Source organism: Anabrus simplex, chromosome 2 (genome assembly GCF_040414725.1).
Source record: "Anabrus simplex isolate iqAnaSimp1 chromosome 2, ASM4041472v1, whole genome shotgun sequence".
NCBI classification, from domain to species: Eukaryota; Metazoa; Arthropoda; class Insecta; order Orthoptera; family Tettigoniidae; genus Anabrus; species Anabrus simplex.
Genome location: NC_090266.1, coordinates 647,835,796 through 647,862,409, shown reverse-complemented (window position 1 = coordinate 647,862,409; position 26,614 = coordinate 647,835,796). Strand labels below are relative to the sequence as shown.

The following is a 26,614-nucleotide window of genomic DNA, read 5'->3' as shown; positions in this document are numbered from 1 at the left end:
GGAGTCTTCCGGAGAATTTTGAGTCATTGAGCTCTCTCCCTCCTTATCAGTGCCAGGGCCAGTGGCGAACTGACAGAGCGAAGCCCTGCCTACCTATTCCCCCGGTTCCCGCACCCATCCGACATTCAGCACTGAGCCGCGTGAGGTCAGTCGAGGGGAGAGGGACGCAGCACCTTGGCTGCAATGTCAGTCTCCGATGCTTTGCACTGAGAAATAAGAGCAACGTTTTATCTCATTGCTTTCAAGTTTTGTAAATGCAACGATGTGTCAGATGCTTACATAATAATGTGATTTAGATTTCCATTGGTCTCATATGAGGTTTGGACTTCACCGATAGCCTTGGTAGCCCTCAATATACGCCACTGTAGTATAAGTGAGATTGAATCAAGGTGCAGTAAAGATAATGCAGCGAGCTCGAAGTTCCGATCAACAGTGTTCTGTAAGAAGGAAGTCAGCACTTGGACGAAACTGTCTTTACATCGGTGTGTATTCAGACAAACTTTGCTTTACTGGAGTGAAAGTTGAGTGGACTCAGGGTATCTTATTCATAAGCTGTAAGCAACAGACATGAAAGTAGCAGGAATAATTGCTGGTACGAACAGGTGGGAACAATAGCCAGAGGGTGCATGGGATGAGAATGTAATGGATAAGTTAGGAATGAACTCGATGGATGAAGCTGTATGCATAAATTGGATTCGGTTGTGGGGTCATATGAGGTGAATGGAGGAGGATAGGTTACCTAGGAGAATAATGGACTCTATTATGGACGGTAAGAGATGTAGAGAGAGACAAGCCGATGATGGTTAGACTCAGTTTCTAACAATTTAGGGATAAGAGGTACCGGTATAGAACTAAACAAGGCCGCAGAACTAGTTACAAATAGAGGAATGTTGTGGCGGTTAGTGAATTCACAGAGGCTTGCAGACTGAACACTGAAAGGTATAACAGTCTATAATGAAGATTTATGTATGTATGTTTTTTTTTTTGTGTTTTTTTTTTTGTGGGAAGGTTGTCTCTTTTTCACTGTGCCTTTTCTTTTGCAGTAATAAAATTATTTCTATGTGTTATTTGCATAGAACTGAACACCAATCCAACAAATTTAATACATAAGTATGTGAATTCTTAATGCATTAAATTGTTCAAAATCTCACATTACCAACATTGTACTTTTGTTGCATTTCTGTTGCTTTGGAATAGCTGATTGCATGTTGTTTTCTTTCTTTGAAATCACCTTTTCTGTATATGTACAGTGTATAACTTTTACATAGAAAAATGAGAAGTGCACTAGATCAGTTTATGCAAAACGTTTTTTGAGCAATGTACTTTTGAGGATCCACAAGTGTGGTCATGTTTTGAGCTGTTAAGAACATGTGAATACAATATCACTAAATTGTTTAACAGGAGAACAAACCACCACCAAAGAAAAAGCCTTGGTACATTTGTGTGTATCTTTTTTTGATATTTCCAATTGCAAGAGAATTTATTTCTAGTTAGGGCTGCTGAAGGGCAATTACTCTAAAGCATACTTCCAGTTATTTTCAGGTATGAATAATAAGTGGACTGGGGTATAAGTATCATAAATGCTACTGAACTGATTAAAGTTGAAATGCAAATGGTTACAAATTTCAACGTGACTTGTAAAGAATTTTTCAAGTTTTCATTTACTGATATAGAGTTTCTGAATAAGTGCAAATCAAATTGTGAATATATATCATTGTTTGAATGTTGTTCTAGATAAATAGTTTAATGAATTAGCAGTATATTTAAGAATTTAAATACTTTTAGATATCCATTTCCATATATGGAATAATATTTTGGGGCAAACTGGAATCAGCATTTCAGCCTTCATATTACAGAAGAGTGCTGTTAGATTAGTAAGAGGAATGTGTCAGTCTTGCTTGTGTTATTTTTTAAAATAATATTCTGCTTTGGATTTGGGGGGAGGGGTTGGGGGTGCTCTAGCCCAATGGTCTACCCCCCTCAGATCCCAACCCAAGTGTAACGAGTTTGAATTTTGGACTTTGATAGATATATCCAGCAGGAACAGGGAGGGCACCCAACCTTAAAACCTTGTCAAGTCATAAACTGTGCCTCGGTGCTCTGCTGACTCCATATAAATGTTTTAATTTTGCTATGAATATGGATATTTGAAATGATTTATTTGTTCAAGAAAAAAGAATATGGAAAGAAATAAAATAAAATGAAATGGCATATGGCTTTTAGTGCTGGGAGATCCCAGGACAGGTTCGGCTCGCCAGGTACAGGTCTTTTGATTTGACTCCCGTAGGCGACCTGCATGTCGTGATGAGGATGAAATTATGATGAAGACAACACATACACCCAGCCCCCGTGCCAGGGAAATTAACCAATGATGATTAAAATTCCTGACCCTGCCGGGAATCGAACCCGGGACCCCTGTGACCAAAGGCAGCACGCTAACCATTTAGCCATGTAGCCGGACATGGGAAGAAATGGTACCATTCAGCAAAATACCATCTATAAACATAAAATCTAACAAAAGTATTACCGAGCTTGATAGCTGCAGTCGCTTAAGTACGGCCAGTATCCAGTAATTGGGAGATTCAGTTAAAACAGATTTCCAATCAAAATTAAAAATATTTTTGAAATTTTCTTACTGCAGTACTGTTTTGGAGAGTAATAAATTGTATCATTGCAAATTTTTGTATAAATTAGTTTATATTCGATGTGTACTCATATGTTTTATCAACATGCAGAGAGATTGTGAATTGAATCATTGGTCAATAAAAATTAATATTATTAATACAAAGCAATTTATCTATAGGGTTAGGAAGACTTAAGAGAATAATTAGACAGTAATTTAATAATAGTGTATTCAAGCTCTTTCAGGGCTTTTCAGTCATGAGTGAAATTACCAGCATCCATCCCAGCGTGGCAATGGGCTCGTTAGTTGGATTGACAAACCTTTCCAAGATGCTGGCGGCTAGCGTGCCATTGAGGCATCACTACAAGCCTCCCTTGTAGGAAAATGTGGGGACAAGGGAAAATGTAAACCTCCACATGCCTTTGACTTTTGTATCACAACTGAAGTTCCCAGAAGGGAAGCAAAATTTTAACTGATTGCTAATACTAAAGCAATTGAGTTCTTCGGACCTTATCAGTCACGCAATTACCGGTGGTTTGCCCCAGTGTGGTAGCGTTCTCATGGTAAGTTCATGATGAAAAGGCATAAAGAGCTCGAATAATAGAATATTCACAACTAGCAGTTACCCGCGGCTTCGCTTGCGTGGATTTCATCATTTGATAAAAGTAATCGTTCCTCGCTACTGTACCAAGACATTATCTGGAAATCCCTAAAGTATAAAATCTCACCAGAAAACTGAGTTTCATTTGGCCCAGAAACTCTTTGTAAACCATGTTTATGGTATTGCCTTTTGGGGCTAAGATGACCATGCAACATAGAACTGTACATGTGAGAAACGTCCAACTTGATTTCCCCCCAAAAATGCGTGTTTCTTTATTTTCAAAGGAGATTCCAAATGCCAATTTTCACATCTTTAGGTTTTTAGATATAATTATCCTCACATAAATAATTCAACAAATATTTCAATAATTTCACGTTTTCAGTTCTTCCCCCCCCCCCTCCCCTCCTATTAGGATTTTCCGAAAACAAAAAAATACGTATCTCTTTATTTTTAAAGGAGACTCCAAATACCAATTTTCACACCTGTAACATCTTCATTTCTTGAGATATCAGCATCGAAATAAAAATAATTCAACCCCCATTTCAGTGTTTTAACCCCCCCCCGCTTAGTTGTTTTCCGAAAACGATAAATACATGTTTCTTTATTTTTAAAAGATACTTAAAAAACCAATTTCACATCTGTAACATGTTAAGTTTTTGAGATATAATGTAGATATTCTCATTTCAAAAATTCACCCCCGTCTTTCACTTCCTCTTAAGTGGATATTCCTAAAACAAATTAACTATGTTTCTTTACTTTTACAGGAGATTCCAATTTTCATGAATGTAACATGTTACGTTTCTGATATACTGTAGTCTATATTGTAGATATTGTCTTTTTAAAATTTTGCACCCATTATCACTCCTGTTCACCCCCCATTAGTTGGATCTTCTAAAAACAAAAAACAAAAATGTGTTTATTTTTAAAGGAGATTTATAATACCAATTTTCATGTCTGTAACCTGTTCAGTTTTGGAGATATAAGTATCCTCATAAAAGGTACTCAACTCCTTTTTCACCCTTTTTCACCCTTTTTCACCCTTTTTCACCCTCCTTAATGGGATTTTCTGAAAGCAAAAAAATACATGTTTCTGTATTTTTAAAGGGGATTCCAAATACGAATTATTACGTCTGTAAACTTTTAAAGTTTTTGAGATATGTAGGTGGAATCCTCAACAGCTCTGCCATCAGCTGTCATAGATGGCCTAGGCATCAATGAAGAGGCGTACTAGGGAAATGAGGAGTGGGGTAGTTTCCTGTTGCTTTCCTCACCGAGCCAGAGTTGCCATTACATATCAGTCTGCCAAGCCCACTGAAATGCATACACCAACCGACCCTATGAGCAACATTTTCACACCATTCATAGCAGGGACTGGCTGCATAAGGAATGACATTACTAGCATTGCTCATACCTCAGTCACTTTCATATTGTCAAATCCAAGGATAAGACAGAGGCAGATCTATGAAAGTAACAAAATTGCTCTAGCCTATGCCGGAAGACATAGTGCACTGTATTTTGAGATATAGATACACTCATTTAAACAATTCACCCCCCCTTTTCACCCCCTTAGTGATGGAATATCCAAAAATCCTCCCTTAGTCAGCCCCTACATTGTAATATAAATGTATCCCCAAAATTTTATTTCTTTATGTCCAGTAGTTTTGGCTCAGTGATGATGAATCAGTCAGTCAGTCAGTCAGTCAGTCAGTCAGTCACAACATGTTATTTTATATATATATATAGATTATTGTTCCCCTCTGGGAACTTAATTTTTGAAATAATAATCTCTAAAATCAATACCAGAAGCTGCCTAACGGAGGCAGCAAAAGTATACTCAGTTTACGTGAATTCGATTCCCTGTCATAAAGTTGAAAAATTTAGAAGCAAGGTTTTCCACATCTGGAGAGGCATGTGACCCTGAGGTTCACTCAGTCTATACCAAAAATGGGTATCAGGTTAATTCCTGGGGTCAAAAGTGGCTCGGCATGGAACTAACCACTCTGTCCAACTCAGTGCCTAAGTGAGAAATAGTGGAAGCCTTTACCCCTTCCACTCCTCCAAGGGCCTTCACAACCTGTATGGAGACAGCTTTGACTTTGCCTAAAATCAGTACTGGTACTGAATTTTTTTAATTTTCCCAATGTAGCCTATGCAGATACAGCATTAAGTGTCCTCCAGTAATCTCCTTCCCAGACTTCATCTTGTCTAATTTTTTGCAGTTTGGTACCAATACGGTATTGTTTTACTAGAACTAGACCAACATATCTCTGACTGTTTTCTTGCACAGGTGCGAAGGCAGGTTATGTTTGATTGGTTATTCATTTGACTCTAAGTAAGTAATAAGTCATGGATTACTAGGATATCAAGTTAAAAGCTGCAACTGCAATATGTTGTCATTAGATCAAGAATTAATTTAGAGTGGATTGACCATCAGTGGTAAGGTATTGAACTATGATTGAAAGATTTGAATTGAGTGGTCATCTTGCACGTTCATGGCAGATAAAGTAATATTTGGAAAACTTGTTCTTGCCATCGATACTGTCACGGCCCGTTCTTACTCATTGCTCTTCCAGCTTTCAGTCTGTGATGCCCATTCTGACCTCTTTTATAATTCCCAGGTTCTGTGCTGTCATCTTCATGCTACTTCCAGGTTTAAAACCATCCAAAATAAATAATATATCCTTGTGCTATCCTTTGGTCTTACTGATAGAATGAAAAGGGCCTCAAACAAGTTAGAAATTGATATTTTTAGCTATACTGTATTGTGTCCAATCTAAAAAACAAATTTAAATACCATACGTCATGAACAGCACATTAAAGGCAGCAAAAGACTCCATTGTATTAATCTCTATATATATAATGTTATACATGTAACTTAAATAGTAGCAAAACCCGTTATGTCCATTTGTTTTCTCGAAATGAGTTATCACCACCATTGTATGCAGCTCATCAAAATACACAATCCAATAATGTAATACATGAGCAAAGGCCATTTAATCCATTTGTTTAAAGCTGACAAATAACGGAACTGCTGCAGAAGTCGTTATGTCCAGCGTGTGTTATGAAGCAGAGCTCGTTATGTCCCAGAACCCTGTAAGAGGATCATACTTACACGAACAAAATCAGGCAACTGTGTGATAAGAGGTGAAGTAAACTATAACAGCGATTGTGGTGGAAGCGAAAAGCATATTGAAGCATGGGAAACCCTTTTATGCTATTGTGCCAGAACCAGTGGAGGAAGGGGTTCCTCTTAAGAAAGAAAAGTTTAATGACCTGAACACATTGCTGACCAAACATTACTGGAAAGAGTGGATAAGGAACGATGACCTCACGTTCTACAAGACACTGTTTAACCAGCAGCTAACTTTAGACAGTGAAATGCCAGACTATGACATTGATGTGGGAGATTTTGTTGAGGACAATAACAGACTGTTAATATAACTGTACAAAATGTTAAATAACTTATAAAACATTTTGAATGAGTGATAATTTCTTGATGTAATCATAAAATCAAAGAGCGGGGATTAGATATCAAAACCTTATATATCCTAACCTTAAAATCTTTTCCATTCATGCTATTTTCATATTGTAATACATTCAAACGTAGCTAATAAAACACGTTCACCATAAATCTGCCCACTCTATTCCAAATATTGCTGCACATATCTTTTATCTCCACAAAACTGCTGCAAAACTCATTATGTCCAAAGGTTTTTTGCAAAAAGAAAACATGGGTTCTATAAGTTGTATTTTGTGGAGATTTAGTGGTATGACGAAGATGAGCACTTACTGTTTAATTACAAAATTTCAACCTCCTATCTTTGTTGCGTAACAAATGACAGTTTTTTGCGCTTCCTGAAAAATTTGTTTGCACATAACAGGTTTTGCAACTAGATGACTCATATGTAGTGTAAGTTTCTTAGTTTGTGAGCAATATGCTGCCTACTGTCAATAAAGTATTACAGTATTATTACCAAGTCTTCCACTAGTCATATATACTGAGTGGCTAAAGGACATGGGAAGACACTGAATGTGATATTAATAACAAGTTGCTATTCTGCGAGCCCTCAAACTGGCAGCAATATAGTGAGGCATCGACTCTACAAGGGGTTGGAATCATTCTGGAGGGATTTGGACCCACACATCTTATCTTGCACTGCTACCCACAATTAGTCTTGTGTAGTTGGTGCAGGCTTTATACACCAGCATCGACAGCATCCCATAAATGCTCGTTTGAATTAATATCTGGTAATCTGGAGGGCCAATCCCTGGTCCTAACTTCACCGTAGTGCTCCTCCAACCACCTGCATGCCACCACAGAGCGGTGAAATGGTGCACTGTCCTGTTGAAACATGGCATCTCCATCAGGGTACTCTAGGGCCAGAAAGGGATGCAGATGGTCGGAAAGAATATCCACATAATGTGCACCTGTCAGCGCTCCCTGCATTTGGACAATGGGGCCTAATTGCGACCATGAGAACCCCTCCAGACCAAAAGTGAGCCACCTCCCACCTGAATATAACCTTGTTGACACGCAGGATCCATAGCTTCATGGGGCGTATGCCATACTCGCACGTGCCCATCAGCTCGATTCAACTGGAACCAGGATTCACCAGACCATACAACATGCTGCCACTATTCCATGGCCAATTGCCGATGTTTGCGGGCCCACACACGTCGTTGAGCTCTGTGTCGAGGTGTTAGTAAAGGGACATGAGTTGGTCGTCAGGTGGTGAAGCCTATGCGGTGCAGTTGCCTCCTTACAGTCCTGGCAGAAATGGGTTCCCAACTCCCAACATTGAACTGGGCAGTGATCTAACTCACAGTAGCCCGTCGAGCGCCCAGTATGGTACTGCGGGGGTGACGTAACATGATACGTGATATCCATTTGTTAAACACCTGAGGTCTTCCCGTGTGGTTTTTTATGCGGGTGGTAACATTCTCTCTGCAATATTGAAGATCCACCCTCGACGCTGTTGACCTCGGAAACCCGAATTCACGCGTAATCACTGCAGTGCTATGATCTATGCGCCGTGCGCTGATGATCATCCCACGTTCAAAGTTGGTTAACTAGTGACGTGTTTCCATCTTCACAACACTGGTGTCTGTAACAGACTGTTCAGCTATGCCGCAGCTAGCCATAATGCTCAGGGGTCATACACGGCACATTTTCTAATGGCACACCCCCTTCCCATGACTTTCGGCCACTGAGTGTATAATGACAATCCTTTACACTGGTTATTCACAGGAATTAGCTGGCTGAATGCTATTAGGCATAACAGTCTATAACCAATTAAATTAATGTGTGTGTGTGTGTGCGTGCGTGCGTGCGTGGTGTTTTTTTTTTTTTTTTGTCATTTCTTGATGGATACAGTACTTTTGCATCCATCTCTTGGCACAGGCCAGAATAAAGTGTAGCTTCCACCGAAGTCCCAGTCAACATCCATGGCTGTGACAATATGGGGTATGGGTAGTGCTGAGTAATGACATTCAGAGCATGACTAGTGCATCTGAGTGTTATGAAAGGTGCTGCTCATAGGGTCAGTCGTGCTGCAATAGTACTTTCTGACCCAGTGAGGAAAGCAATGGCAAACTACCTCGCTCCTCATCTTGCCTAGTACACCTCATTTTGGTGCTGCCATTGGTTTTTGGGGTATCCATATAACCGCATAACCTTTGGTGGTGCTATTTGAGGATCCAACCAGCCTCTGGGCTGATGACCTAACAGACAGACAGACAGACAGACATGTATGTATGTATGTATGTATGTATGTATGTATGTATGTATGTATGTATGTATGTATGTATGTATGTATGTACATTTTAAACTAGTGGTTTAATTATCGTGATTCAACTGACCCTCCCTGTACCCTCTCTATTTCATCCTTTCCCACCAAATGAGTTTGCTACGCGGTTCAAGATGTGTAGCTGTTAGCTTGCTTTTGGAAGATAGTAGGTTCAAACGCCATAGTGACAGCATGTGGATGAAAACATCTGGGGTTCATTTCTTTGGAAAATAACATGTTTAAATTTATAGTTATTTGAGATTTACATAGTTGTAAAATAGCAACATTACTTGATAAGCAACGCAACTTTCCTTTTAAGGCACACAGCTACAGCTTGAAAGATTTAACAAAACAGTGAGGAATGAACGAGAGAGAATATGAGTTCTAATTACTTTAAACTGATCCACTATCCTATGTTTTTGCTAAGTACTTTTCGTAAAACATATTACTAATTAAAAGTTTCATTAATTACATAAACTTAGGCTATGCACACCTATTGATGCTATACAAATCATAGTTACAAAAATATTTTTAGAATTTGCTTTACTTCGTACCAACACGGTCTTTTGGCGACAATGGGATAGAAAGGCCTAGGAGTGGGAAGAAAATTGCCATGGCTTTAATTAAGGTGCAGCCCCAGTATTTGCCTGGTGTGAAAATGAAAAACCACCTTCAGGGCTGCCGACAGTAGGATTTGAACCCACTATCTAACGAATGCAAGCTCACAGCTGCGTGCCCCTAACCTCATGGCCAACTCGCCCAATAACTTACCTGTTTCTAGAGGGTTTACTGAACCACTGAACATATACAAGGATCGAGTCATAAGTCATGGCAACTGTTTTTTTCTTGCGAACAGGAGACAACCTGGAAAATATAAGATATGCATTTGGAAATATAGGGCATGCACTTATGCATAGCGCCTGAAGACAAAGTCTGACTTCAGGAGATTCTCGTAGGAAAGTGACAGAACACAGGCCATTGGTAAACATTGTTTTATGGTGGTATAGACAGCAAATACACAAGACTACGTACAAAGGACAGGTCTCCACTGGTTACAGACCTCCGGAATAATCACCCAAGGTTTCCACTGTGCGTTGCCATTGGTACATCTTTGTCCATGGACACTGGACGGCCTGGGCGAGGCAAATCGGCAGTTCATACTCTACCCTGTTTGAACGTCTCCACCCACCTCGCCACTGTTCTATAGGGCATGGCATTGGCATGCATTTCTGCTGCAGAGAACTTCTATTTTGATATACGATCGTTGCTCCTGCTTGTTGACTTCCATTTTGTGGCACTCTCACTCACACACTGAACTTGGGGGCATTTTAACTACATACCAGGTGTTCCTTCATGTTCCCCTGTAGCAAATATAAAGATGTACTTTCACCCAAAGAGGTTGAGGCTTAGCAAGGATAAATTTTAGAACCAATTATTTTGTCAAGTAAGTGGCAAATTATTTGAAATGCAAAAATTCACAAAGTAAAAAAATATAGGAAAAATAACTTTGAGAGTTCCAAGGCAGGTATCATGTTTAGTCGCACGTAGTGTTGATAGCCACTTAATGTCTCTATGATAAAAGAGCACAAAATGAAGTAATATATTTTTCTTAGCAAACTTTGGTATCGTTCCAGCCCTGTAAGAAAAAAATCAAAGATTTCCTTAAGATTGGCATTCTTTGAAGTAGTTTTAATGATAATTATTCTTGATTACTTGTTCAAATATTTGTAATTGTAATTGATTATAATATTTCTCAAGTAACTGTAATTTAGCCCAATCACTTATTTCTTGTAATTTTTCCAACACTGCTTTTAAGCTACAGTGTATCTCTCTCATTCACCATGAGTATACTGTTTACAGAAATGTAGTACCATCACTGTCCATTATAATAAAACATCCTGAGATTGTGCATTTTATATCATGCAAACAAGATTTTAAAAAATAGCATGACTAATTTTGCATTTTATTGTTTATTCACTAATATTTTCGTTCTAGTCAGGTGCCAATATATCATGTTATAATTTTCTTGTTGATATTACTCTGTTGATTTATTATAATGTTTTCCTTTTTTTTTTTTTCTTCTTTTTTAGCTTCCATCATGCTAGGTCCAAATGGCATGCAACCTCCAGTAAATGTGATAAAACTGGAAAACCCAAGCTATTACTGCAATAGTTACACACCACCAGCCACTGATCATGCTGCCATGATGGCATCAGGAGCTTATAGTGAGTATAATATTTTTAAGTATCATGTATCACAATTGCATGTTTTGTGATTCTCATGGAACAAGGACGTAAGTACATTCTTATTGAAGTTACTGCTGATATTCCTTGAGTCATTTTATGTTTCCTTATATTTTATCTTTGATTCATGATTAGCATAACTACCCTATACATACTTTCTAGAACTGCAGAAGATAGGATACCAAGGGAATAGATGCTGACCGTACTGAGAGATTATGATAAACAGTGAACTTGTATCCCTGTCCTGAGATGGTGCAGTTCTTTTCAGGCACACCTACATAGAGGTGACCTGTGTGTACCATTTTAACTACATACCAGCCCTCCTGCCATTCTTAAATCTCTGATAATACCAGGAATGGAACGCAGCCCTCCAACAACAGTAGCTAATAGCACTACAGAGGTTGACTAGAGATTATGATATCAGAGGTAAATGATAACAGGTAATCAAGAATATATTTGATGACAATGTGACTGCAGAGTCAGCATGAATTCTTGATTCAAAGGAATCACTCAAGGTGGAATAAAATGGCATAGCGTGTATCTGTTAGGTACAAATTATGTAAGAGAGCTGGTTGTGTTACATAAGCCGTGTATCTATGAGATAGTGGATTTGAATCACCTTCATCGGTAGCCCTGGAGATGGTTTTCCATTTTTCACCAAGGAAATGTTGCAGCTGTACCTTAATTAAGGCCACGGCTACTCTCTTCCTAGTCCTAGCCTCTGTACATCCCATCGATGCCAAAAATCTCTCTGAGTTGCTGCAACATATTATTTTTAAAGTTTGGTTTTGCTGATGATCTGATTATAAGTATGGGCTGTGTTGATGTTATATAGTCCATACTCTAGACTGTGAAAAGAAGTGCAATGAGCATATGGACTTCCCACTACTAAATTGATGTAACTAGGGAAGAAACCTAAGTAAGTTAATGTGAAGAAGGAAATACAAAACTGGAGCAGATGCTGCTTTTCAAGTATTTGGGTTGTGTTTTCCCAAAGGATGACAGGAACTGAGTTGAGGAATGGAAATCACCACAGTGACATTACCAATGTGGTCACAGTTTCAATTCTGGTCAATGTAAGTGATACTTTCTAAATACAGTAAAAAGCCACATTCCTGTGGTTTTGATTCCAAAAACTGTATGTCTTTTGGCAGGGGCATATACAGAATTTCATTTTGCGGGATGGGGGAGCCAAATAAAATAAAACTGAAAACCTCCCTGCCACTTTATAACTTTCAGTAGATGATCCATGTAGATTATGAACAATGAATTATGAACTGTTGACCCAGACTACGATGTTAGCTAGTGCTTTATAAACTTCATCCCCATCTGTACCCTCACATGGTGAATACACTGAGACAATTCTCATCCTAATTCTTTCAACAGCGGAGCCCAGCACCTGTCAAATGGAAGTGAGACTCCATTACTCCGAAGGTCCAAGACTTGCATAAAATGCTCTGAACTTCATAAATTCTGTGAAGCAGGATGCTACCCTACTTACACCTTACACATAGTCCCAGTGAGGATCTCTCCTGTAATGTGTTAGGGACCACTGATGGATTGTATGGTCCTAGCCATCTGAGCACAAGGAGGGCTGTAACTCAGAATATGTCCAAGATGCCCATTCTTATCCCACAGCAATTGGTAGTGCGACTCTCAGGATCACTAACTATCACTAACTATGCCACTCTGCCATTGCCTACATTGATTAGAGTCACCCACACCGTTATTATTATTATTATTATTATTATTATTATTATTATTATTATTATTATTATTATTATTATTATTATTATTATTATTATTATTATTTTAAATTACAAACAGTTACAAAAACATAACTTTAACATTACTTTTGAAATTACTAATACCAGTTCCAGTAGACAAGTATTTGGGTTTGCAGAGTATGTACATCTAAGTGTGCTAATTGCAGTGCCAGTTATATAGACCAAACTGGTAGAAATTTTCAGACACTTTACCAAGAATATGTTAATGCCATAAAACAGAAAATTCTCTCCAGTGAGCAAGCACATGGTGGGTTTAAATCATTCATACATTTCCATAGAGAATTGATCATTTTGCAAAAAGCTCTAAAAGGTCCTTTACATAATATTTATCAAAATATCCATATCCAATTAGATCAAAGAAGCAATCCAAATCTAAATTTAAATTAGATTTCCGATAAAATCAACATGCAATATGATGAGTTCATAAATATATTTATAAAGCAATATTATAATGCTCATGTTAAAGTAAATAAACAAACTGCCCCTTCTCCTCCACCTTTAACCCCCTTCTCCACTACCATCCCCTATCCCTGTCAGCAGTAACTCACCTTAGCATTCAGACTTGTTTTTCAGTCCATCTTCACTCCCACTTCAGTCATGCACAGATCAGCATGTTCAAATTCAACAAGAGATGTAAGTAAATGATGCATTGTTATGCCAATAGCTTCTTATTCTCTTCTTTAACAACTTTTATTTTATTTTGTCTTGTGTTCCTCAACAACAAGTTGAAATGAAACTATGTCCACCCATTGTCCATTCTGTTTTGCCATTTTAATCTGTCAGTTACAACATTTTAAAAAATGTTAAATGAACTTTTTTTTAAAATCTCAATTTTGTATTGAAGTATGTTGTCGATTTTGCAAAATATGTATCTCTGACTGTAACTCACCTCATTTACGACCTATTTTATTGGGAATGAACATTCTAGTTTTTTAGGATTTAAGGCATTTTTTAATCATTTTTAAGATTTACGATTTTTTAAAGTGATTTGTCCGACAGTTTCAAGTACTGAACAATGCTTTCATCATTCACATGTCTAATATTTCAATTTTCATGTTATGTAGCTGAAGAAGGTCCAGTTAGACCAAAATATGTGCAGTACTTCTTAATTCATTAATTTGTTAAAAGGTATTGAAAAGGTGAATCTTCTTAAAAGAATTTCTTTGCGTAAATTGTATCATCATTTATTTGTAAGTCAGTACGGAATGTAAATATGAAATTTATCACGTGCAAGCAGGAAGTTTTGTGTGGTCAGTGGAGAAATGGCGTTTAATGATATTAGTAGACAAATTGAACGACCTCCATAAGCAGAAACATATCATGAAGAAGAAGGAGAAGTAGACAAATAAGCTTGAGTGGAGCTTTTAAAGGTAGGAAAGATCTTTATACTCATATGAAGATAAAGTTGGAATTTAATAGGACAAATTGGGGCCAATATTAATTTACAGGAAGAGGAATTATGGAATGGAATAATTTATCGAGGGAAATGTTCGATAAATGTCCAACCTTTTTGAATGCATATAAAAAAAAAGACGAGATAAATAATTGATTGGGAATCTGCCACCTGGGCAGCAGTCAAAAATGCAGATCAGTGATGACATTGATTGATTCAATTTCAATAAATCTTTTACCATTGTTACCATTGTTATAGGTGATATATAATTGAATCTGTCAGAGCAAAAAGGCATTATGTCAAAATATGCCATTTTAATTTTTTTCCTCAATTCGCGATTTAAGACTGAGATGCACTGAACGGTGGAGAAAAGAATTATGTCAGGCCTCTCCTTGTACTAGAAATTGTGGTTTATATCTTTGCATGTGTTGGAGAAAAGCAATATGCCATTGACAACTTACCTCTCAGTGCCGTACTTCTTTCATTTCTTTCTTTTAGTGTGGCAGCGCTAGTGTTTCCCGTGCTCCTCACAAATTTTCTTTTTTGAGACTTGCACATTACACTGTAACGAAAACTAGAACTATACATCCTTTGTTCTTCTTCTGATTACTTTCTGGATCTCCCCTGAATCTTTCAAACAGTTCAGGTATTTCAGTGACAAACCAGGAGTAGTAGAAGCTTCAATTGTCATAGATTCCCCTGTGAAACATACATTCCTTCTAGGGAAACCTCAATTAACAGCCTTTCCTGCAATGCTGCAAGACAAAGCCTGCAGTGGAAAAGTGCCAATACAGGCTAAAATATACAGGACATTAAGAAACTAGTTAAGTACATGGAACCCCGGGCACTGAGTTTTTATGGTGGACTTTTAAAATGGTCAACTACAGAGTGTGCTGAAAATCAAGGCATTTAAAAAGGGCCAGGTACTCTTGCATTACCTATCAGACATCCATGTTTTGAATGTTTTATTGTTTGTTCTTGTAATCCTTTTTTAGTAGTACTTTTTTCATTTAGTAAAGCATTACTAATTTTTATGGTTAATCACCATAGGAAGCCTTAAATTTTGAAGTAATGATGGCAGGTACAATATGTGGATATGAAAAAATTTGCACCCTTCAGAAACATTACTCTGCTATTTGGCTAGGGAGAGATTTCAGTTCCAAAATTGTTTTGAATCCAGAAACTAAATAAACGTCCCTTAAAATCAGTAAATTGGTCTAATTTTAGTTTATTTTCATAATGAAAATTTAAGTTCGGAGCTGAAAGGAATTTTGTCATTTTTATAAAATATCTATTTAAAAATAATGATGATATGATACATGATTGCATACTGTCAGATATACTGTATAGCAACTGGTAATAGTCTATAACACTGCATACGTGTCTTACACGTACTGGCCATCATTTTGAAACTATAACATTTTTTCCCTCTCCTGAAATGTTGCAAAAGGTGACATAATGCCTTTTAGCTCTGGGGAGCAGGCAGTTCTAAGAAAGTCAGAAAAATTGTCCATCTATAAACCTTAAAAGTGAATACGCTGCCTGAACTGTAATCTACATATATAAAAGAACATGTACTGACTGACTGACTAACTGACTGACTGACTGACTGACTGACTCATCATCGCCGAGCCAAAACTACTGTACATAAAGAAATGAAATTTTGAGGATACATTTATATCGCAATGTAGGTGCTAGCTAAGGGAGGATTTTTGGATATTCCCTTGCTAAGGGGGTGAAAAGGGGGGTGAATTTTTAAAATGAGTGTATCGCTATCTCAAAACTTTAAAGGTTTACAGATGTAAAAATTGGTATTTCGAATCTCCTTTAAAAATAAAGAAACAGGTATTTTTTGGTTATTGGAAAATATAATTAATGGGGGTTAAACAGGAGTGACAAATTGGGGTGAAGTTTTAGAAAGACTATATCTACAGTATATCTCAGAAACGTAAAATGTTGCAGACGTAAAAACTGGTATTTGGAATCTCCTGTAAAAGTAAAGAAACATAGGGGATTTGTTTTTGGAATCCCCATTTAAGGGGAACTAAAAAGGGGGTGAGATTTTAAAATGAGCATGTCTGCAGTATATCTCAAAAACTTAACATGTTACAGAAGTGAAAAATAGTATTTTTTATCTCTATTCAAAATAAAGAACCATCTATTTTTTGGTTTCGGGAAAACCACTTGGATGGTGGGGGGTAAAAGTGACTGAAAATGGAGTTGAATTATTTTAATTAGGATACTGATATCTCAAAAGCTGAAGATGTTACAGATGTGAAATTTGGTATTTGGAATCTCCTTTAAAAATAAATACGTATTTTTTGTTTTTGGAAATCCACTTGAAGGGGGGTGGGGGGAATTGAAAAATTAGTTGAATTATTTGTCTGAAGATAATATCTCAAAAACGAAATATTTTTCAGGCGTGAAATTTGGTATTTGGAATCTGCTTTAAAAGTAAAGAAACACATATTCTCGGAAAATCCAATGAAGGGGGGAGGGGAGTGAAGAAATTGAAAAATTAATTGAATTAATTGTATGAGAATACTTACATCTAATGAAAACTAAACTTGTTACAGACGTGAAAATTGGTATTTGGATCTCCTTTAAAAACAAAGGAAAATGCGTTTTTGGGAGGAAATCATCTTGGTTGCCGGGGGTGAAAAGGAGTTGAATTCCTTTTATGAGGACACATATCTCAAGAACTGAAGATGTTAGAGCCGTGATAATTGGTATTTAGAAGATCCTTTACTATTAAATAAACAAGTATTTTTTGCCGGAAACTCACTTAAGGAGGGTGGGGGAGTGTGAAAGGAAGTGAAAAAAATTGAATTATTTTTATGGGGATACTTATATCTCAAAACTGAAGGTAACAGACGTGAACATTGGAATGTAGAATCTCCTTTAAACATGAAGAAACACAGCTTCTTCATTATTTTGGTGGGGGTGGGTAATCAACTTAACAGCGGTGGGGTGAAAAAGGAGTTAAGACCAATTGATTTTACTGTTCATAATGTACTACAGTACTTGATTCTGATCATAAATCGATCATTTTTTATCTTTCCTTTGTTCATTTTCAAGAGCCTTATTTTCCTTTGGAGAACTTAAAGTTAGATAACAGTAGATTCTCCTGGAATATAAATAAAAATTTATACACATTTGAAATAAATGATGGGAATGGTATTGACCATGCAATTTTTCACCTCAATAATAAGGTCAATAATGCACGGAAGTATATAATTCATATCGCTAGAAATCCCGCGCACTTGCCTACGCGCGACAATGGTGCTGGTCACATTGCCAGCAACGACAATGGCAGCAGATGTAATTTACAGCCGAGTAGCGGTCTTGCATCTTGCTGTGGGATCCAGAACATCAATAATGATAATAATGTTCTGGACATTCTTCAAAATGTGCGGACCGTGCTGGAAATGGGTCCTGGACAGGTAATGACTACAAATGCAATCCTGCCGCGGGTTCAGTACCGCCAAGGCACCCAAGACGATACCAGTCGGATCTCCTCAAGGATTTCATCCATATTAAAAATGCTTGTAGGAAAAGATGGCAAAGATTTAGGGACCCAACTGACCAGGCAGAATACTTGAAGCTAGCCCAGGAAGTATGGAATCGATTGCTGGAAAGAGAGATTGAAAAATGGGAGGAACTTTGTCATAATCTCTCAGAAAACGAGTCAGATCGTGAAAATGGCGGATTATGTATAAAATGTTAAGCATTCAATTATAAATTTCAGTATAATACCATAGCAAAGCACAGGTATCTTGCTAGTATCTAATAAACATAGAACTCGCCAAGTGTACTTAGATTTCACTTTCCACAAAAATGTTTATATATATTTTCTTCCTTTTAATAATATTCCTGCAGAAAAAGGCTTTTCTATGTTTTAGATTATGCTTTATTTGGTAAAAATCAAAATATAGGATAAACCGTTAGCCTTATCAAAAAAGGAACGTAGAGTACATGCAGGATTTAGAATTACATTTCCTATATAGCCATGATCAAATTGGAAATATATGTATATATATATAACCACCAATAAAAAAATCACAAATTGGTATGTCTTAAGTAAAGTCTTAAACTAAAACAGTGATAAATGTCAGACTACACATTTAAAACTGGAATTAAAATAACACATTAAAACTGTTGTGAATGATGTTGTTGGACTATGCCAGTGTCCTTCTAATAAACAAGTATTCTTGAGTCTTGAATTGATCTTGGATCTGATATTCATTTTTTTGCATAGTGGACCTATTTGATCTACAAATTATGCCTTACTGAATAGAATATACGAGTAACAGTTCATATAGCTTTGAAGTGTATGTTCACAACTTAAATAAGTGGCCTTTCCATCAGATGTAATGATCTTTGTTTTAATTCAGTGTGAAGTGAATGTCCCCATGTTCCTCGTAATTTAATGCCTTACCACAAAATATGAAAGCTAGCACAAAATGTGTATACTTGAGGAACTGTCTGTCTGATAGGTCATTAGCCTGCAGGCTAGTTAAATCCTCAAATAGCACCACCAAATGTTATGCAGCTATAGCGAAACCACAAAAAATAATGGCGCAGCCAAAATAAGACGTGCCTGGCTCAATGAGGAGCGAGGTAGTTTACATTGCTTTCCTCACTGGGCCAGTAACTGCTAATACAGCATTACCAGCCCTATGGGTAACATCTGTGTGTACTAGCTGTGCTCCAAATGTCATTACTCAGCACTGCAGTTACCTCAGACTCTTCCATACTCTCACAACCATAAATGACACGGAGACTTTGGTAAAAGCTATATTTTGCTCTGACCCATGCCGAGAGACAGATTCAAGAATATTGCATTTTACCAAGGTGCAATTCAGGAATAGTTCAGCCAGATTCCTCATTAATAAAGCCTATTCCTCAGGTGGAGTTGTAAGACTTGCCCAACTATCTGTACATTTGCAGTTTTATCCAAAATGTTATATGCTTTTCAGATTATTTGTATTTTGTATACTTGGTAACAAATATGTTCTCAACAAGCTCAATCCTTAGGTAATATTTAATGTAGATACTGTTGATTGAAAATGCAGTAGAAATATTGAATATTGTAATTTCATATAAACATATTGTAGTGATAAAGATTATTTATTTTACTTTGATCCTATATAAACCTAATAAAAGAAGGAAATTTCAGTACACTGTTATTGCTTTACATCAACCAGGAGATCAGACTTATTTCTCATACCGTCATAAGAACCAAGAAGATTTATAGCAATTAGTACATGTATGGTTTCTATATTTTATTTTTAAATTCAGTCAAATGTTATAAAATGCCTGCATTTTAATTTTTTAATGTATGTCCATAATTGTTAAACAACCATAAAATATTGAATTGGAAGTTATGTGATGTGATGTATTGTGTGTACCATAGGTCCCTTGTCACTGCCACGTAGCTCACAGAGTCCAGGTGAGCCTCGACATAAGCGGCCGCGGCGTCTTAGTTCCACCGAGGAAGACATGGATCTGGGAGGGCGTGACAAAGCTGGTGAAGTTGCATACTATGGCCAGAGCCCTGCATCGCTGTCCAGTCAGACCAGTTGGCACTCTGATGTCGACCACGGTGGGTTAGGTACTCCACCCTTACTCTCTTCAGCTCGGTCCTGCTCCTTAAGGATGAAAATCACTCCATTTCCTTGCTTCCTGCTGTTCTTCTGGAACTTTCTGCATGCAGTGCATACTTAGTTGAATTTTTGTTGCCAGTTAAATTACAGAGAGTTGCTCATCAAATTGTTTGAGGTATTGGTGTGGTAAGTGTAGTTTCAAAACTAACAGACTGTTTTTGATTGAGAGATTTCTCTAAAGTGAAATTAATCGCATTAAATTTGTGGCAAATGTGAGTGGCTTGTGTATCAATTATTTCAAGGGAATCTCCAGAAATGTAGTAGCTTCAGTCATGTTTATGGTAGCATTGTCATGGAAAGAAAAATATACTGGAACCAATTACATTGATAGAAAAAGAATCAGTGAAAGTTTAGGAGTACTTAGTGATTCTCCTTTAGACTTCATATCAGTACATCGAGTTTGGCAAGCCATTACCCCCATTTCAATATTCCCTTGAAATCTGTGTGTTATTAAATATCACATCACTATAATAAGGATTTGCTTATTAATACGTTGATATTTTATCTTAATGGAGAGCAAATATGAAATCAATGTTTCAGTTTCCTTTCTCATTACCAGGATTGCTTTTCATTTTTTTAACATTACATGGGCTGGGGGTTCAAGGCCAGGGTGTTGCCACACAGTGGTTCTATTTAAAAATCCCACCTGAAGTAGGTGAAATTTGAACCCAGGACACTGTCATTTCAATGCAGCCAGCCCCTTCCCATTCTTTACCTAGAATATACATAATTCATAATATTTTGTTCATCCCTTATCCTAGAATATCTACAGGTACAGCAACGTATTAGTATCATAATCTCTTTACCATTGTAGGTCTTTGTAATGGACCAGTTAATATATTACAAATAATGACATCCATACCCAAAATTTAAAATATGTTAAATTTTTTCCAGTCATGAATATTGAACCTTCCCACAGATGTGGAATTTTTCATTCATAATGCTGAAGTGGCATATCACATTTTGTAATGTGAGAAATTTCTTCTTCTTTTTCTTCTTGGCTATTTTCCCAATTTATTGGGTTCAGCACTGGATGTGGATTTGGCACAGTTTCATGGCTAGATGCCCTTCCTGTTGCCAATCCCAAGTGGTGAGACATTTTCTCTATTGTGTGTTTCTGTGGAGGTTGGTAGTGTGATGTTTTCTATGTAGATGAATGGAAGTGTATTCATACGAATAAAAACATCCAGTCCCCGAGCCAGAGGAATTAACTATGTGCAAATCCCCTGCCTGGCCAGAAATTTAACCTGGGGCTCTCAGAACTGAAGGCCAGTACGCTGACCATTCAGCTAAGGAGATAAACAGTGAAAGAAATATACACTGAGTGTAAAATAAGCATGAATGTCTCCAGCAGTGGAGTGTCGCTGACAATTCTGCAAATATTTTATTGCAATTGCATTGAAATGACAGTTTCTAAATCGTATTTAATGCATAAGGATTATATATCAGTATTAATTAGGTGATATTTAATTTGTCATGTGTGTGTGATATGCTAGTATTCTCTACTACACAGCTAGAGTAGGTCTCCCTAGCATGTGATCTGTAGCAAAACTCATTGGTCACGTGGGTACAAGATTTCAGTGCCGTGGTGTTGAAATGGTAGCTGAATCCTTTATAGTGCAGTAAAATTTCTTCTTTCCTAATCCAAATCTATCAGATCCCTTTGGTGGAAATTTGTAGCACAAGGTACAAATATAATATTTATCTTAAAATCTGGTATATAGCCAGGCTGAGTGGTTCAGACAGTTGAGACACTGGCCTTCTGACCGCAACTTGGCAGGTTCGATCCTGGCTCAGTCCATGGTATTTGAAGGTGCCCAAATACGTCAGCCTTATGTTAGTAGATTTACTGGCACATTTAAGAACTCCTGTGGGACTAAATTCTGGTGCCTTGGCTCCTCTTAGAACAGTAAAAGTGTAGTTAGTGGGACGTAAAGCAAATAACATTATTATTATCTAGTATATAGTGATCAATCTACAGAATTCATCTAAGTGAATTAAAGCTAATCAAAAGGAGAAAATGGAACTTGGAAATGTGAACAAAATATCTTATCAAAACCTGGAAAGAAATACTTCAAAATTTCAATATATTGTTTGATCCTGCCATTGAAATACTGACCTACAATGACATTTAAACAAAATGTGTAATATTTTCTTATTTATGGGAAAATCCTCATACACAAGAATATTGCACTATAACTTTCTATAAGGATTTCTTTCATATTATTATAGCATTTACAGAAGGGAAATAAACTCAGACTGTTTCATGAAAAGTCATGTTATGTTAAACTATCATAGTCCCCTTCAAGTAAATGATTGCTCTGCTCATCCACAGTACCCAAATTCTTAATGAGCTCAGTTAACTTTAAGCAATGATCTTACTTTACTCATATGATAGCATAGCATTTATATCTTCCAGTTTATATAATGTGCCATGCCGGGTAAACATCCTAAGTTTAGGACTTTAGATCAACTTATTTTGTTCTGTAGCTTAGTTTGTAGAAAAGAGCTTCTAGTTAGTAATATATGCATGCTGCTATCGCCTTCAGCCAGGCATTCCTGTTACTTAGTAATAAACTTGGGTACTGATATAGCAGTGATACATTCAGATTCATAGTGTAGATAAGTATGTAGGCATAACTGTTCCAGTAATAATATTTTCTCAAGTAAAACCAAAAAGCTAACATATATTCTATGTATGGGAAGAAGTGAATTCATGCTTTGTTTTTACCATGCTTAACTAGTTCCTTAGTGTGACTAAACCAACTGTGATGCCTGTATGTGTGAGTGTGAGTGTGTGAGAGAGGTGGCAGAAGGGGGGGCGGTAGGCTTAGTGCAACACTTACTTGCAGGTTCACCCCACCTGGTGCATGATGAAAGGGTTATTTTCAAACTTAATGTGCCTCTCAGGCTATTTAAAACTATCAGCTGTTAAAACAAAGCCTTATCTTTTAACTTGCAATTAAATTGAAAAGGTAGGTAGGGGCTAAAAACTGGCACCTGCCCTCATATGCACCAGGTGAAAGGGTGACTGGGTGACTGGGTGAGACCCCGCCCCGCCCCAACACTGTGTCACGTGACAGGCAACTGCTGTGTAGTAACCAATGTTAATCATTTTGTTTCAGTCTTCCCCTCATTGCATGATGACAGGCTCAACTGTTAACATACAGGTACTTCTGTGGTTGGTTCATTGTGTTTAAATGTGTGGTTCTGCGTATATTTCGTTATTGGTGTGGTACATTACATGTTCTTCATTGTCTGTGTCCCAGGTCCTTGGAAACTCGCCTAGAGGAAACAGTACATGAAATAGCTTTTCTTTATGAGTTTACATTTGCTTTATACTTCCAATTTTATTATCATTGTTATTATTAATAATAATACAGTGGTGGCTCGTAATGCTCTGCTATTGGGCTAATATGTACTTTTACTTCAGTGTTGATATGAATTAAAAAACAAATAGCAGTGAAGTTCTATGTTCTACTATTAGGTTATGTATTTTTGTGCTTTATATAAGATTATTGAATCATCATCTTTAATTTAATGCTCTGTCTGCAGAAAGAACTTGACCTGATGAATGTTAATGGTAGGCCAAATATATTCCATAAAATTAAAAGGGAGCTTTAATGGACAAATTATACCAGATAGATGATGTCAGAATTGAGATGCATATACAGTTTCCCTACGGTACTTATAAAACCTTAAACGTAGGGTACATGTTGAATTCTCAGTCCAAAAGCCCGGCTGGATCCTTAATAGTTGTCACAGGATACATATTATGCATAAAATTGTATAAATATACAGTACTATTCATCAATATGCTGCCTTTATTGGCTTTCACTGTAAGCCATCCTCTTCTCTTGCTACTTAAACGTTCTTATTCTTCCTTGTAGTACATAATAAAAATTGCACGGATTGGACACTTCCTTCACTGCCACAGTCATGGTAGTACCACATCAGTAGCACCATCACCACTGAGGGGACTAAGTTTAATTGCACTATTCAGTCACAATATTCTACATTGACCTGCCCATACTCATACATTCATGATCTCTTCATTAATTATATTCTCCATATGCTGTACTAACAACAGGTTCATAAAGAACTACTAATCTTCTCTGTTGGGTATTTCATAATGTCTTCAGGCCTCTTTCTCTACTCCATCACTTTGATAATAATCTGCATGTTCTTTCTTTTCACTGTGGTATGAGAAAGTCCCATTAACCAATAAAGTACATCTCTGAACTTTCAAATGGCTCTTTTTGATTGCTCTGCTCACAGGTATGCTACAGTAACAGTCAGTTCTCCTGTCTGTTTGTTTGTTTGTTTGTTTGTTTGTTTGTTTGTTTGTTTGTCTGTTTGTTTTTTGTTGTTATTCAAGTCCTGAAGTATGCAATATTTCCTTGTTCATCCTCAAAAGGACACAGTCCAAATCAAGGAGAGGGAGAATATTCTTAAGAAGGAAAGAAGAGTAAATTTTTATTTATAGAGACATAAACTTGAAGTGTACCGCATTGAGATTTTAAGAAAATTCTTCTCTGACAAGAAGCTCTTCAATGTGTCAGTAAATATACTGACACAGGGTCTCTCACATTTAAGCACTCTTGGATGTCAACTGACTACACTGAGATTCAACCCCAAAATCTTGATGTTAATGCCAAATTAATTGCTCTGTTGTCCTCTTTGCTTGAAAATATTCTTACTCTTTGCAGCTCTTTCTAAGATGAAGGAATTTCGTGTAACAGCACAGAGAAACTTAAGTCTAGACATTCCTTATTTAAGGAAGTAATTGTATTTTTTTTTAAATAAGTGTACTATTGGTGGTGCAGCTGTTTTGATGTGTGGTCAGTAAACAGCATTTTGAAAGTAATATATACATAAAGATTAAGGAAGTAACATTTTACAACAAAACTGTTGGTTGCAAGGAAGGCAAGCGCATGTCCTACATAATAATTTTGCATGTGTAATTGGTTGGCATGTCTCTCCTGGCATTATTGACATTTTGACTATAAAAGTTGACTAAAGCCACTTATATAGGAGAAAGGTCAACATTTCTCATAGGGTCAACCCTCGTTTCCTACCATAAGTACTTTCTTTGCACTTTGATGAACTAAGCAGACATTGTAACATTAAAATTTTTACAAAACAGTAGTGTATATGAAATAAGAAGACAATCATTCCAATCATGGTCCTTTTTGCACTCCTTTACCATGGTTGAAATACAGACTTAGCAAATGTAGAATAGTAAAGCCCTGAACTTGCTATTTGAAATGTGAGCTTATAGATAATACAACAATGAAGTATCATAATGGTATACTGTGGAATTTTGCATTGAACCTTTAATCATTGCAGAGATATATTACAGATATTTTTTAGAAGTTTTCACGTAAGTGTACTAGACGAGCTACCACTGGATATTTTTCTTACAGCAATCTAAGTTTCAGAACTTCCTCTCTCTTTTCATTCATCTTTTACCATTAACTTTCTATGTTATTGAACAGTTTTACTTTTGTATTCATTCTTTTATCTCCTTACATAATTACACATCCAGAATTAACTTCCTTCACACTAACTGTTCTTCCTATGTACATAGCTTGGAGAGTAAAAAGTAAACCCATGATTTTCATGAACTTAAAACTATAATTACTTTTTTCACATGAACTTTGATATAAGCATATGCATAAAAATATGTTTTCAAACACAGTTTATGACTGTATCATGTGAATGTGATTGCTTTTTACACTCTTGAAATGTTTTCGCTAGTTTTGTTACACACAGTTAGCTGTAAACTCTCACATTATTGCTTCATTCTTAAAATGTGGAATGATTGAGTTAACACCCTGCCAGTCTACTGTTCCTTATGTTTTGGTAATGTACATTTCTCCTTGTCTTCTGTGCCTTGTGGTTCCAAATTTATACCATCCAGCTGCTTTGTCGCTCTTGTGTGAGGCATGAGGGAGGGTCAACCAGTCAGTCACCCTGATAGCAAACAGCAACAGCTGGAAATATAAGTCTAATGAAAAGAATACTTACGTAGCATGTTTTACTCTCAGTCCCACGATATCCCAGGGTGCTCTTTATGCTTCTTGCCTGGCTTAGTGACTTGGAGAAAATAGCTTCCTTGTAACATGTGGAATGAGTAATTTAATGTCAGCTATAAGATAATGCTTGTGTGTTACTTTATACACTACAGTAGTGCTGCACTCATTTTCTTCCATGAATATTACTGTATGTTTTATTATTTATCTATTATTTAAAGTGCCATGATTAGTTATTAACATCAGGGTCTCATATTACTTAATGATAGTAGACTCATATCTGTGAGGTTATTTATATTTATTTATATTTATAGCTATTGTACTTGGGTTGTATATTTAAAATGTTTTGAATATCTGAGTACCGATCAGCAATGTATTATTAATCCATTCCATTAAATTTTATGCTGTTGCATTAAAAATGAAGATAATATTAGGTTGAAGTCATTGTCCTCCCCAATTCAACGAAAATGTTGCACTCTT

The 26,614-nt window shown here is 36.7% G+C and overlaps 1 protein-coding gene across 5 annotated transcripts in view; it reads left to right on the top strand.

The window, feature by feature from the left end:
- The window catches only part of NfI (Nuclear factor I), a 602,168-nt gene that overhangs the window by 483,499 nt on the left and 92,055 nt on the right, over window positions 1–26,614 (top strand). For 3 of the 5 annotated variants that reach the window (XM_067141127.2, XM_067141125.2, XM_067141122.2), the window contains 2 exons: window positions 11,101–11,235; window positions 19,850–20,047. In XM_067141127.2, the coding sequence (XP_066997228.1) occupies window positions 11,101–11,235; window positions 19,850–20,047 (333 nt within the window). The remainder of the gene's footprint in view (window positions 1–11,100; window positions 11,236–19,849; window positions 20,048–26,614) is intronic. The other 2 variants (XM_067141126.2, XM_067141124.2) reach the window with 1 other exon arrangement.